This window comes from Microtus ochrogaster, chromosome 15, assembly GCF_000317375.1.
Source record: "Microtus ochrogaster isolate Prairie Vole_2 chromosome 15, MicOch1.0, whole genome shotgun sequence".
Taxonomy (NCBI): domain Eukaryota; kingdom Metazoa; phylum Chordata; class Mammalia; order Rodentia; family Cricetidae; genus Microtus; species Microtus ochrogaster.
The window spans coordinates 31048128-31062578 of NC_022017.1; the positions used below are offsets into that span (position 1 = coordinate 31048128).

Here is a 14451-nt window from a genome sequence, read left to right on the forward strand (position 1 = left end):
GGGGTGTTAGTCTTATTGCGCCTCCCGTGTGCGTGGGGGTGTTAGTCTTATTGCGCCTCCCGTGTGCGTGGGGGTGTTTGTCTTATTGCGCCTCCTTCCCCAAGAGAGCAAACAACAGTTTCTAGATGAGTACCGAGGTGAACACTGTCGCCTTACTGTCTGAGGGCAGACGGACAACTTGTTTTTTCTTTGAAGTGGAGCAATGACCCTGTCCATGAGGGTCGTCTTCCCAGGCACCGTATGAGAGGGTGAAAGGGTGGTGAGCCTTCTGCTGGTGCCTTTTGAGAAGGGGCCCATGACATGACTGTGGTACAGAGTCATGGACTCTCACCTGCCATCTTGTGGGGGACTGCATTTTGGGTTACAACAAGGCTCCCCACTGGAGAGTACTAGCTCACTCCCTGAGAACTGAACACTAGATTGGGTCTTCTCACTGTACCTCCTCTCTGAGCCCCCTTCCTCTCAGCAAATGACCTCTTTTTTTAAAAATTGTTTTTTTTATTGAGCTATAGATTTTTCTCTACTCTTCCTTCCTCTCCCCTCCCCTTCTACCCTCTTCCATGATCCCCATGCTCCCAGTTTACTCAGGAGCTCTTGTCTTTTTCTACTTCCCATGTAGATTAGATCCATGTATGTCTCTCACAGGGTCCTCTTTGTTGGCAAATGACCACTTTCAGAGGCTAAGAGAGGTCACGTGCAGGTGCAGTCTCCTCTCTTTTCCACATGACATGCATGTTGTTCTTCATTTGTTTGACCCTGGCAGACATGTCTCTTGTTTCTCTTCAGTAGCCTCCCTCTGCCTCTTGGCCTCGGGCAGCATGCTAAGTGTCTTTATTCAAGTTATTGCAGATACCTGGTCACTCTTCTGCCTTCCACGAGCCTTCATCTCCTGCTAAAAGCTTAGTTTTTTCTTCAAAGCAAGGCCTTTGCAGTTTGGGCCCATGCCCTCTCCTGCCTTATTTCCCCCTTGCTGGGTCCTTCCCTAGCCTCTTGCCGCTGTTCTGAGGCAGTGTCGTATGTCTGATGCTGTCTCTGGTGATGGACCTGCATTCACGCTCTTCTCTCTGCTTTCCAAGCCAAGCTCTAGTTACCCCCTCTCCAACTCTTGTGGGTTGCTTTAGTTAGGGTTTCTGTTACTGTGAAGAGATGCCATGACCACGGCAACTCTTACAAAGAAAGCATTTAATTGTGGTGGCTCACTCATAGTTCAGAGGTTCAGTCCATTATCATCATGGTGGGACATGGCAGCATGCAGGCATGGTGCTGAAGAGGTAGCTGCTATGTGTGATATTCAGGCAACAGGAAGTAGACTGATACACTGGGTGGTATCTTGAGTGTAGGAGACCTTAAAGCCTGCCTCCACAGTGACACACTTTCTCCAACAAGGCCACACCTCAACAAAGGTGGGAAGAACTAAGCCAGCCAGGCTCCACCTCAGGTGGTCAGGCTGGCTCTCATCTGTTTCTCCTGACTGTTGCAGACATTGGCAGCACCACCCAGTGTATCCACATTGCCCCACCCCAACAAAGTCACACCTCTTAATAGTGCTATTCCCTTTGGGGGCCATTTTCTTTCAAACCGTCACATGGGTTCTGTCTCCAGTGAGCTGTAGTGGCAGAGGTGGTATTTTCCATGCGTCCCTATGACGTCTCTAGGTGTTCTACTTTCTCAACACTGTCTTCCTTTAGGGTGTCTCTTTTCAGGATTTGGCACAGGACTGCTCCCAGACACTCCCAGTGTCTATTCACTGTTGGAGAGGTGACAGCATCATGAACCCTGTCTGAGCTTCAAGGACTGGTTGGGTTGGGATGACCTGTGTTACAAGCTCCTGAACAGGGCCCCAGTGGTGGGGCATTCAACAGAGACCAGTCTGGACGGCATGGGGGTGCGGCAGTGTCAGGCAGGCCACAGAAGCTGCAGCCCAGGGGGCTTCTTTGGGAAGCCATTGGAGAAGCTGGACATGTTTCCAGAGGAGCTGAGTGTGATGGAGACTGCTTAAGCGGGTGTTAGCTGGACAGGAAGTCACCTGAGGTCCACTTGGGGTGGGATCTTGGGTACAACAGGAGGGAAGAACTAAGCCAGCCAGGCTTCACCTCAGGTGGTCAGGCTGGCTCTCATCTGTTTCTCCTGACTGTTGCAGACATTGGCAGCACCACCCAGTGTATCCACATTACCTCCTGGGACACATGGAGGAAGACAGGGAAGGTTAGGGACACTGTATCAAGTCCCAAAGGAGTGAAAGGCATGAGATCTGGGTGCAGGTCCCAGATCTGTCCAGGACAAATTTTCTAAAAAGAAAATTAGTTAAGGCCATGCTCCACTGACCCCTGCCTGCTCTTGTGTTCCGGAGTAGTCCGTGTTACTGTATAGCAATAGCAATGGTCCTAGCAGTGCTAATGTGATCCTTGGGTTTCCACTGTGATTGCTTATCTTATTAAAAATGTTATTTGGGGTTTTACCTGTGTGTAGGCCTTTAGCATATGTGTGGTGGGTGCTTGGGAAAGCCAGAGGGCGTCAGATTCCCTGGGACTGGAGTTACAGATGACTGTGAGCTGCCATAGAAGTGCTGGGAATCAAACCCGGGCCCTCTAGAAGAGCAGCCAGTACCCTTAACCTTTGAGCCATAACTCCAGTTCCCTGATTCCCCTCTTTTATCTGTTATTTACAGGGTTCCTCTACTGGAAGGGAAACATAACTAAGTGAATGTCAGTTTTCACAAGAGATAGCTGAATTAATATATGTTATTTTGGGATTTAAAAATTTTGGAAAACAAGACCCAGAGTATCGTCAGTTTGAGGTTAAAGTGGGATTGTCTTGTTTATAATATGACGGGGGGGCATGTTCCAGACCCCTGCCCCCCGGCAGATGCTTGTTTATAATATGACGGGGGGGGCATGTTCCAGACCCCTGCCCCCTGGCAGATGCTTGTTTATAATATGACGGGGGGGGGGCATGTTCCAGACCCCTGCCCCCTGGCAGATGCTTGTCCTCCTCTAAAAGGCAGGGACTCAAAGAACAGAGTAAGAGCTGTGATAGTCCGCACAGTGGGCTTGCATCCCTGCATCTGGGCAGGAAAGGCACTGTGTCTTCATTAAGCAGCCAGCAAGGCTGCAGGCTCAAAGTTCCAAGGCAGAGCATTGATTTTAAAAATTAAGAAGAGCAAATGCTCCCCAACTGTCACACAAAACCTTTTCTCCCCACAAATTAGCTTCCACATCGATGGCCCAGGTCTCTTAAAAATTAGCTTTAAGTCCCTTTCCCTCTCCTTCTCCCTTCCCCCTCTCTCCCTCTTTGCCCCCACACCTACACTTTTAAAAAAGTTTGCATTCCTGGACCATGCTTCCTTCTTTGCATTAAGGACCACTGTTCTCATCCTCCAGTCTTTCACCTGCTGACGTTCTCCTCATGCTTTGAATCTTAGCCTAGCATCACACTTGGAGAAAATCCTTCTTCTGCCCTTTAAATTAGGTCAGCTCCTCTCTACACTCAACACCATACATTTTCATAATACTTTTTAATTTATGTGAAATTGCTTTGTCTCTCCCACTAGGCTTGTACTGTATATAGTAGCCACCAGAGAAATTACTTAAATTTGAAGTAATTAAAATCAAGTGAAATCAATAATCAGTCCTTTAGATGCTTAGGTGCACTATACACTGTTCAAGTGCCTATTGCCACATGTAGCCAGCAGCTCCCTCTCTGTACCACACGGAACGGGCCAGTAGGGCAGAGCTCCACGGGATGGCACAGCATACCAGGATACCGGGACCAGAAGAAACCACAACCCGAGAAGCAGGATGCACAGAACACACAACACATATCTGTGAGGGGAGGGGAAGAGGAGACTTTCTGTGAGGGGGAGGGGAGGAGGGAATTGTAGTCGTGAGGGAGAGGGAAAAGGGGAGACTAGCTCAAAAGAGCCGGAACCCTAAGTGTGAAGCTAAAGCAACAGTTTCCAGAAGGAACAGAGGGTAGCTTTTCCACTGCCTGTGTGTAGGCAAAGATTTCCTGGATAGCACTAACCAAAAGGAAAGAATGATAACAAAATTAAGAAATTCTAAACTGGGCATGGTAGTGCAGGCTGACTTTAATCTCAGCACTAGGGAGGCAGGAGTAAGTGGATCTCTGAGTTCAAGACCAGCCTGGTCTACAGAGCAAGCTCCAGGACATCCAGGGCTACACAGAGAAACGTCTTTTAAAAAAGAAAGAAAGAAATTCTAATCATGAAAAGACAACATTAAAAGAGCAAAACAGCTAACCACACACTGTAAGGCGGTGACATTTTGATGGGACTGAAAATTAAATCCAACAGTTGACAGTGTGTTTAGCATGCCCAAGACCCTGGGTTCAATTCTCGGTACTAAAAACTTTAAAGAGGAGGTGGGGGGAGAAGAGAGGAGAAGAGAATAGAGCACTTTGAACACTTGCCTGGCTACAGGTCTACCAGAGCAAGCTGCAGTATGCCCTTACATCTAAATGCAGACAAGCCGGCTACAGCAGTGCTGCCGACAAGCTGAACTTCTAGAAGCAGAATGGCTAAATACCGTTTTGACTCAGCAACAAACCGTACAGTGAGAAAACACATGAACATGGACCTCAGACACCACGGTGAGGGGAAGGAGGAGCCTGTACTCTGATTTGAGGCTTTCGACTCCAGGCATGTAATAGAATATCTTCATATGATTTTAAGTCAAAGAAAGAGGCTTGAAAAAGAAACAGAATAGATTCTGTATTTAGGATCCCATAACAGGTGGGACTGATGATATCTTGGTGGCAGCCATAATTGTGTATCTTGGTAGAGAGTTGCCAACAGCAGCAGGCCTGGAAGGAAGCAGAGTGCTGGGAAGTATTGTGCTATGCTATGGGTGGAGGCTACTACCCTGTGAACACAAACGTAGAAATCCATCAAGCCGTAACTTGTTGTTAGTGCTCACTGCCGAGTGCAGCTTGGACAGACTTTCAGTTGATAAGGCAACCAGGACTGAATCTGTAAAATACTGTAAGAGCTTCCCAGAGGAAATTGAAAAGCGTTGCTGAAAACCACTAAACAAGACAAGCATACTAAAGAGGTATACCATATTCATAGACGGGAAGACCAAATAGCACAAGGAGGTCTCTTTCCTCCAAAATTCATCTACCAGTTTGAGACTGTCTGGATAAAAGTCTGAGAGACTGTTGTACAGAACTTGAAAACGGTTCTGAAATTGGTATGAAAGAGCCAGGGTGGGGAACATCCAGATGGCTCCAGAACAATCACCTGGTGAGGGCTGGCCCTGTCGGATCTCAAAGCCCTTTGTCACAGGCGCTGAACAGCCTCTGGGTCTGCTCAGGGGATAAGTAGGAGCTCTTCAAGTAGACAGAAAGAAGACTACCTGTCTACACCAGCGGGAAGGCTGTCTACACTGGAGGAAAAGCTGTGTCTACACTGAAGGTTCCCAAACCATGCTGAGCCTTCAGTAACCCTGACACAGTGGGAGGAAGGCCACCATTCCACAGATCCCAGGCAGCTACAGTGCAGCAGAAGGCGGGGAAGCCACGGTGCACACTCTAGGTCGTCAGTGTGAGGCTGAGACAAGTGAGGTAGACGCAAGGAGCTGGAATCCGAACAGGTGAGGGAGAGATCAAAATGGCCCACGTTCTGTACTGACTTTGGCGGTGGGAGGCTGTAACACCCGATTCTGTGTTACCCCCCACGGTACAGTTCGCGGGCCTGGAGATCGAAAGAACACAAAAAGAGACCTTTTCGAAAGGAGATCAGCCGAATGCCCAATGCCGTTTATTCAACCTTGGGGAAATCCTTATATACCTTGCTGCTGCACAAGGATTTCCACGATGGAGTAAACGATGCCCTACAGCTAATCATCAGGCGGGGCAGAGGGAGCACAGGAACAAACAGAATGTTTTAGCTGGCTGACCAGAAACTGTCCTCAAAATGCACCCCAGGAACAGGGGCAGACCCGGGCCCTACAGGAGGCCCTGACTCAAGCTGCAGCAGAGAGGCAGAACCACTCTGCACCAGCCATGTGATCGTGACGACAGCGTGGAAGACAGCAGAGAGGGGGGTTAGCAGCTGGGAAGAAGTTCAGATGAGAGATGTAAAAGCCTGGGTGGGCACAGAGAAGAAAGGCATGGGGAGGTGAGAACAACTCTGGAAATGTTGTCTGCGCCCTGAGCTAGCAGTCAAGCCGCCATACCTCCCCAGACACCACCTCTTTCTGTTTGGACAGAGGCACCTAGAGTCTCTTCTGCTGAGCACCCCCCCCCCCCAACACACCCTGTGGTTGTCCCTTGGTGAGGCACCAGCGCTTGGCTGCAGAGAATGAGTTGGAGAGAGAGCACGGGTAAATGAGTGGTCCACTCACAGACAGGCTCTTGTTGCCTGTGGTACAATCACCTGTTGCTGATGATGACAAACACTCGAATCCCCACCCCAGTGGCTTAGGAAGTTCTTTCCCAGCTGGAGTTTAACTCACAGAACAACCTTCCCACATGCTGGCCGAACAGAGAACCTAGCAATGAATGCGCTTCACAGGTTATTAAACAGACCTCTGGGGCAGCTGTGGTGGGTGGCGTGAGGCTGTTGACATCCGCAGAGATTCGTCCCTGTGAGCCTCCGGGAGCCAGGGGCAGGCTGACCTTTCCTGTGGCTGTGCCGCAGTCCTGTGAAATGACTGTCTGTGACTCAGAAGGCAGGTAGGTGGCACAGCTAAATATATCGATGGGCAGGCTGTCCAGCACATTAGCTTGGTTCCTTTGGAGCAAAAGCAGATCACCCCGCTGAATACAAAACAAAAGCAATATGCAATGGCTGACACAACCCAAAAGTATTCATAGGCCAGAATTAAAATCTAGGGTATAAACTCCTAATTTCAGCTCATATACGGGAAAAAAGTAGGCAGCAGAGAATGAGCATTTAGTTCAGTCTTCAGTGAAGCACACAAGGTCTAGGTGGACCCACAGAGTGTGAAGGGGCTGGGACTGCAGGTGTAGGGCTCATCCCTGGAAACCCTCTGCAAGAGGCTCAATGGGCAGAGAAGAGAAGGTGCCCCCAAAAAGTTAAAGCTGGCTGGGGAGAGGGCAGCAGCTTGCCCGGGTTGTATATAAAACCAGGCAGAGAAATTCACAACAAGGATGAAAGGAACATGGGTTGCCATGGGAACCCAACCAGAGAACTGGTACCCAGGAACCATCATGTTCCCCATAGACCCAAAAGTCTACAGGGCTAGGAACTGGGTATAGGATGTGTCTGGTTCCTGAAGGCAGATGACAGCTTGGGACAAGGTAGGAAACTTCCCATAGAGCCCTGGGTGACTCCCTGTATCTGATGGCAAAGGCAGGCTGCAGGACTCTTCTAAGTGAAACCGTGGTATGGCTGTCAGGAGCCCGAGGAGCTGCGAGTGCTGAGCAAGGAAGTCACACCCTGGGAGGCAACAGGCAGGGAATTCAGATATAAGATCCCAGACTTGCCCTCACGATCTGCACAGCTGGGTAAAAAAGGCCCAGAGTGCATTCTGCAGATTTTCTTAGAGGACTGGTGCTGGCACAGGGGTGTGCAGATGGCAGGACAAGTGTGCTCTCCTGTCCTGGCCACAAGTGAGGACCCTGTGGGAGCAAGCGGAAGTAGTTGAACTGCATCCCTGGCAAGTGTGCTGGCACTGTTACGTGTTTATTCTCTCTGTCCTCATGCTCTCTAGCCTGAGGGAAAACCCGTTTCAAGAAAAATCTCAGGCTTTCTTCTTAGAAAACACATTTGTGGAAAAGCTCAGATATCTAACACTTGTGTGTTAAGACCGCAGGCATGCTGCCTCCAGCTTCTGGGGCAAGCCACTGTTCTTTAAAAAAATAAGATTGAGAACTCAAAAAAATCCATATTTATTTTCAAAAGGGAACAGCAGACCAGGGCAGAGATGTCGAACAACGGTTATGATTTCAAGGGACAGCATCAAGGGATCGAGCAGGCTATGAAAGGAAATACAGTGGATTGCAGAGCAATGGCCCACAAATAAAAGCAATCCCTGGCCCACAGTGGCAACTCCAAAGCTTCAGCCATCAGTTGTGAAGCAGTTCACAATGAAATATGATTTGCATACAGTCCTGGATTCTGGGTGAAGACGATGCGGATGCCTTTACCCTCAGCAGCCTGTCCCCAGTCTCTTCCTCAGAAGGGTGGCAAGAGGTGTCCCAGGCCCTGGGAAGCAGAGCTGGTTCTCGTGGAAGCTCAGCAGGCCTTGGGTGCTTCTGCTGAACCCCACGCCGCAAACATAGGCCTGTGCACTGACAGCGCACAGAAAAAGGGGGACGGGCAGGCTCGCTCCTGGCCACCTCTCCTGCCCTAGTGTCCTCCAAGTGGCCTCCCCAGAGAATTGTACATCTCTCATCACCTCAGGACAACTGCAAGTCACCTCCCATCTCAGCCTTGTTCTACTATCGAGTAAGCCATCACTTCTGCTTGACATCTCATTCTATAAAGAAATGATTTAGTAGCGGCTTGTATTGGAAGCCTGGAGCTAACCCTACCCCTCTGTCCTGTGGAAAGATGGCCACTTACTCATCCATACCAGTAGCTCCTGTACTTAAAGCTGTAACTGTAGGACAGTCTGGGAACACACTGTGTGTGTTCAGGCGGACAGTGGGAAGCCTGCAGATGTGAGAATAAGGCAGAAGGCCTTAGGTCTGGTGCACCCAGTAGAGGGAAAGCCGTGTCTGGACCAGGCCGTCCATCCACTGTCAGTGTAGGAGTTATTTTTATTTTCCTAACCACATTGCAGAGTTTCTGAATGAATGAGCGTGCTGCTTTCTCTATGGAAATGAAGAGTGTTGGTTCATTTTCTTAGCCAACTGCTTCTACTGCTTTGGTTTTCTTGAGCATATTTTATGATAACCAGATGGGCTTTTTTTGGCATCCGTGGATTTTATGAATACATGAGAAAGCATCTTTGAAAAATATTCCACCTGGAACAGCCTGCACGGGTAGACTCCCACAGAGACCCGCTGCTTTCTTTTACCTTTGCAAGTATATTTTATTTTTGTTATATTTTATTCAAGTTTATATCAGGTGCCTGTTACAAAAAGTCTATATTCAGCCTTACTCATTTATGTCTTTTTTCCCTCCTTTCTGGAAACATGAAAATAAAACCATACTGTCATGGGGGCTGGTTGCTAAGCCATTTGGGGGTCTTTACCATAGATTTGGTAGGGGCTTGGTACATAGCTTAGATCTCCTGGAATACTACAGGGCAGCGTGGACTGGTGAGCTCAGTGTGGGTTTGTTTTTTTTTTTGTTTGTTTGTTTGTTTTGTCTCAGCGTGGCTGGTGTTCTGAGTTCTGGTTTTAGCTCTGTTGATGGGCTGTGTAACACCGAGGAGGTCACTCACCTCTTTGGAACCTTGGCTTTCTCATGGGCAGAGCCAGTACAGTAGTGACCCACGCACCACTGCCAGCCCAAGATACCATGATCCATAATCAGAGGGATAGGGCTTCTGCTGGGTGCATGGATATGTCTGTAAATGACCAAGAGGGAACTCATGAGAGGAGCTGGCTCTCGTGCCTGTGGAGGGCAGGAAGTCTCACAACAGGCTGGAGATTTTGGGAGCATGAATCAGTCTCAGGTGGAACCTGGAAGGGCACTGCTATGAATTCTGGAGTCCAAAGAGCCTGGAGTTGTGGGACCAAGGATGGGAGAAATACAGGAAAGTTCCTTCAAGAAGCTTCTGAGCTCCCCAGGGTTCAGCTGCTCGGATGATGTTCACCTACCATTTCCTCCCAGTTCTCCACTGCACGTCAGCTCCTCTGCAGCCAGTCCCATGCCTTGCCTGTTCTGGGGTCTGCTTTAATCTTTAAAATACTCCTTCCTGTTACTACTTTTGATGGCTGGCTCTGCTGGTGTGGCCAGTGCGTCTGTTTTCAGCTGTCATTTCCCAGTGGTCATGACGATCATCATGCTGCAGCTGAATTCAAGAGAAGTATTATTTCAGCATGCGGAATTACATCCTGAATTGCCCACAGAGATTCCCCTAATGGAAAGATTGAGCACTGTAAATGGTGGCTGTGAAGATCTTGCCACAAGCTTACTTTTATTCATGACTCAGACCATTTTTGTCTGCCCTCCATCCTAATAGTAGCGCTAAACTCGGCCCCAGTAGGCTGCCTTCATCTGTTTGTGACTTTTTGATCTTGTCTTCCTAGTCATTGTCAGACAAATCTGTTCTGCATTCTGTGTGGAATTGCCTGTGCTGGCATCTACCCAGGTGGGATGCTCGAATGCCATTGTCTGTCCTTCCCCTGCTCCCACACTGGAGGGCGGTCTTTCTCAGTGCTCTGTGACATCTTTCCCAAGCTTGTCTCTTTCACTTCTGCAGCTGCCCTGTCCCCTCCCCAGCTTTACTCTTGCTCAAGCTTCTGCCCCAACCGGAGGTGGAAACGCCCTGCCCATGTATGATGCAGCTTGTCTTTTCTACCTTCCTCTGGATTAGAGATCATAGCCCTTTAGCCTATGATGAGCTTACCATGAGCTTTAAGATGATTGCTTTTTGAGGTTTCTGAGGCAAATTTCACATTTAAATGTATGTGTGTTTGTTTGTGTGTGTATCTAAAGTAGCTACGTTCCATAGATTTCCAGCTCCCAGCCATTGCAGATGTGTAGTTCCCTTCTTCCCAATACCTGTGTTCCTTGATGGTCCTCCATGCTCAGCCTCTCCCCTGGCTACAGGGTAGCACACAGTAGACACAGATCTCAGGCTAGAGAAGTTTCTGGGTGTCAGAGGGAAAGATTGTTTTCAGTTAGTGTACCCAGGGGAGGCACTGTGGAAAGGGTGATGTGTGAGATGAGGCGCAGATTTGGGGATACCAGGGCAAGCAGTGATGGCTGTCACCAGAGTGAAAAGCTGGGGCCAGGATGGGGCATGGCAAACAATGTAGAATCTTCTAGTTCCTTTGCAGTGGCTGGTCTGATTGACAGCTAGTCTCCAGTGCCAGGGAGAGCCGCTTTGCCTTTGGTCTGCCCTTTACTGTGTGTGCTATTCCTTGAGAACCCCACTGGAACTTCTGGGTCATCCGTTCTCCATGAAAGCCCACTTTCCCCACATCTTCTCCTAGAAAAGCTTGCCTGCTGAGGGGTGTTGTTGGCAGTGTGAATGAATGCCCGCCCAGGGGTGACTCTCCCACCTTTAATTAGACTAGGGAGTGGAGACTGCCATGTTCCTTCCCGTTACTACATGGAAAAAACAAAACAAACCCTGCCTCACAGAAGAGACTGTCATTTCACCTGGGACTTCTCTGTCTTCCTTCCTAGATGGGATCAGTGTCAGCGGCTTTCCCCTGGCCAGTCCTTTCCGCCAGGTCGTCCGGCCTCGAGTGGAGAGCAGACCCACAAACCCTTCTGAGGGCAGCAAGACGGGGGACCCTGGCCACCTCAAGGTTAGTCCATCGGAGGCCCAGGCTGCTGGGACTCTATTGGTCACTGCCAAGCGCCCTCTCCAGCTCAGCGTTTAGAGAACTTTTCTGAGGGAGATGGAGGTGTGTGGTTGAAAATGGTTTCTCGTGTTTCACGTCTTGTGGGATTTCTAGAAAGCAGTCCTGAGGCTGCTCATGTATCTTGTACTTTGGTGCTGCAAGCTCTTGTTTTGCTGTGACACAGAGATTGGGGAGGCGGGTGTGCTGGTGAGGACAGCGAGAGGAGGAGACCATTTGCCCTTGTCCTTTTCCTTTTGAGAAATATGTTCACTGCCCAGTTCTCAGTTTGGATATCCACCACACAGCATTTTTCTTAATCATTCGGACACTCTTGCAGGTGCTGGTTTGTAAGTCCACAGTGACTGGCGCTCTCTGTACAAAGCCAGGATGCTCAGGATATGAGGACCAGTAGGTTGCAGAGCTTGCTGCTTGCAAGGAGGGTGTGAACAGGAGCCCAGGGGCAAAGTGCACAGTTGGGTGCTGCGGGGCTCTGAGCTATGACTGGAGCACAGGCACAGAGTCACCATTTAAGTGAGTGTGCTCAGGGCACACTGTGGGAATGCTGCGTGCTGTCCCCATGCCAAAATGTGGATGGACATTGGCTGGTGGGGCTGCCAGAGCTTGTCCTGAATGCCCAAGTGGGTGGGAAGAGCTGCACTGTGAGCTGTCCTGACTAACCTCGGTGCAGGGTGGAAGGGAGGTTTTGCTCTGTGGAGTAGTGGGCCTCTCTGAAGAATGGGAAGGGCTATTGCCAATGGCTTGAGGCCTGTTGGTAGAGCATCTGAGCATCCCTGAAACAGGAATGATGTGATCTAATTGTGTGAGACCTGTAGGATTGTCAGTCTGTATTGTCATGGGTGATGGGGTCGCCAAGCACTTTCTTGGACCAGGCACGTCATGTTTCCCCAGGTTTCTCTGAAGGATCCAGGTGACTGACAGAAACTTTCCATGCTCAGGACTGTTTACCTGCATGAGATGGGAGGATTCAGTGACTGAAAACAGATGCTGTGTCTGTTGGGTGAACATCAGTGACAGCGTTTCTAGGGCCAAGGCTGCAGCTCAGTGGCAGAGTGCTTAGCCAGCATGCCCGCGGCCCTGAATGAATATCCCTAGCACACAAATTATGTAAGCCAGGCCCGTCTGCCTCTCGGAGTCCCATCTGAAAAGCAGGAACAGTAATGATCCCACTGTGGACTTGCTGGGAGGCAGGGGAAAGAGTAAGACTCTGGGACTTCAGTTTTGTAGCTAAAGAAAAAGGAGATTAGGACAAATGAGTCTGGTGGCAGCTGCTTGGCCAGAAGCCACCCAGAAGGAAGCATGGCTGTGGACTTTGCCTTGCTTGGTTACCTGGCATCTAGTCTTGGCTCAGCTCGGTGCTGGCTTTTATTGTCTCATCCTCCTTTTCTAACCATCATGGGGGCCAGCATGACCGGCGTGGCCAGTATGACCTTTTGAATCACATGTCATCTGCTGTGGCCCAGTATGACCGAAATGTGACACGGACTCTGCTGAGAGCCCCTCTGAGAGGGTGCCAGCTCGCGGTGCTGACTGAACACCAGAGACCCAGGTTGGACTGTGCCAGGTGCCACTGCCGCTGCATATTGGTTTGCTTGTAGGAAGCATAGCTGGGGCAGACAGAGATGGGGCCTGGCAGAGCAGCCATAGGAGAGTCAGAGGCCCGGTGCACACAACAGTCTTTCCCGTGCTTTGCCTTCTGGTCCTTAAACAGCCTCCTTTTCACTTCCTACTTGCATATGGCTGTTGCAAGAAATTCTGAGATCTTGACAAAGCCAAAGCTCACCAGGGGCAGTGAGCTTTTGGCCTCTTGTACATTGGCTCTGGAAGGTATGCGCCATCCTTTGGAAGTATCATGTTTCTCAAGACTGTGGCCGGCAGGCATAGCAGCCACAGACTATCCATGGGAGCCAGCCTTGCAGGATAGCTAAGAACTGCCCTGGAACTCTGGGAACTTAGGGAAAATGTAAAATTAAACCCAAAGTAAGCAGAAAAGAAATAATAATAAAAAGCAGAAATCAATGAACTAAGACACAAACAAAATCCCTAAAATAGGCAAAGTAACCAGAAGATTGTTCCTAGAGAAAGTCAGTAGAATTTATCGACTGCCAGCCAGATTGATTAAAGAGCAATTATGTAAATTGCTAGTACCAGGACCGAGGCAGGGAGCTTCTACACAGGCTTTGCTGAGATGAGGAGGATAAGGGAAGTGCATTACCAACAGCTTTATAAGAGGCTCGAGATGGGTGAGCAGGGCAGCTCTGTGTCCATCAAGGAAAGGAAGTTCTTGGTAAAACCTCCCCACAGAGGATACTCCTTAAGGGAGAAATGATAGGAAATCTGTGTAAACTACTGTAGGGAAATTATTAAAGGAGGAATAAGGTCCTCAGGGTGGCTCAGGGCTGAAGATGCTTGCCACGTACGCCTGCATACTGGGGTTCGATGCCTGGCACCTACATGAAGGTGGAAGCTGAGAACTGACCTTCACGTGTACCCTGTGTGCTCTCTCAGCTGTCACAGTGATGATGATGATGATGATGATGATGATGATGATGATGATGATGATGAAAAGGAGAAGGAATAAGACAAACAGGTTCTGGAAACACACACACAAAGCAAATGTCTTAGTTAGGGTTCTATTGCTGTGCAGAGACACCATGACCACAGCCAACTCTTATAAAGGAAAACATTTAATTGGGGCTGGCTTACAGGTCAAAGGTTTAGAGAAGAGCTTCCACCATCTGGCCAGCTACTCTCATGTTTAGTAATAAGAGCGACGGGGCTGCATCCCCAACACCCTGGCCGCCTGCTAGCTTATGCCTGAAATAACAACACACAAACTGTATTCATTTAAACACTGCTTGGCCCATTTCTATCTAGCCTCTTCTAGGCTAATTCTCACATATTAATTTAGCCCATTTCTAATCATCTGTGTAGCACCGCTAGGTGCGCTTACCGGGAAGGTTCTAGCCTACATCCATCCTG

The 14451-nt window shown here is 49.3% G+C and overlaps 1 protein-coding gene across 2 annotated transcripts in view; it reads left to right on the forward strand.

Annotated features, from left to right (window-relative positions):
• Positions 1 to 14451, forward strand: part of Trappc9 (trafficking protein particle complex 9) — a 425933-nt gene that overhangs the window by 127699 nt on the left and 283783 nt on the right. For both annotated transcript variants that reach the window (XM_026782638.1, XM_026782639.1), the window contains one exon: positions 11291 to 11415. In XM_026782638.1, the coding sequence (XP_026638439.1) occupies positions 11291 to 11415 (125 nt within the window). The remainder of the gene's footprint in view (positions 1 to 11290; positions 11416 to 14451) is intronic.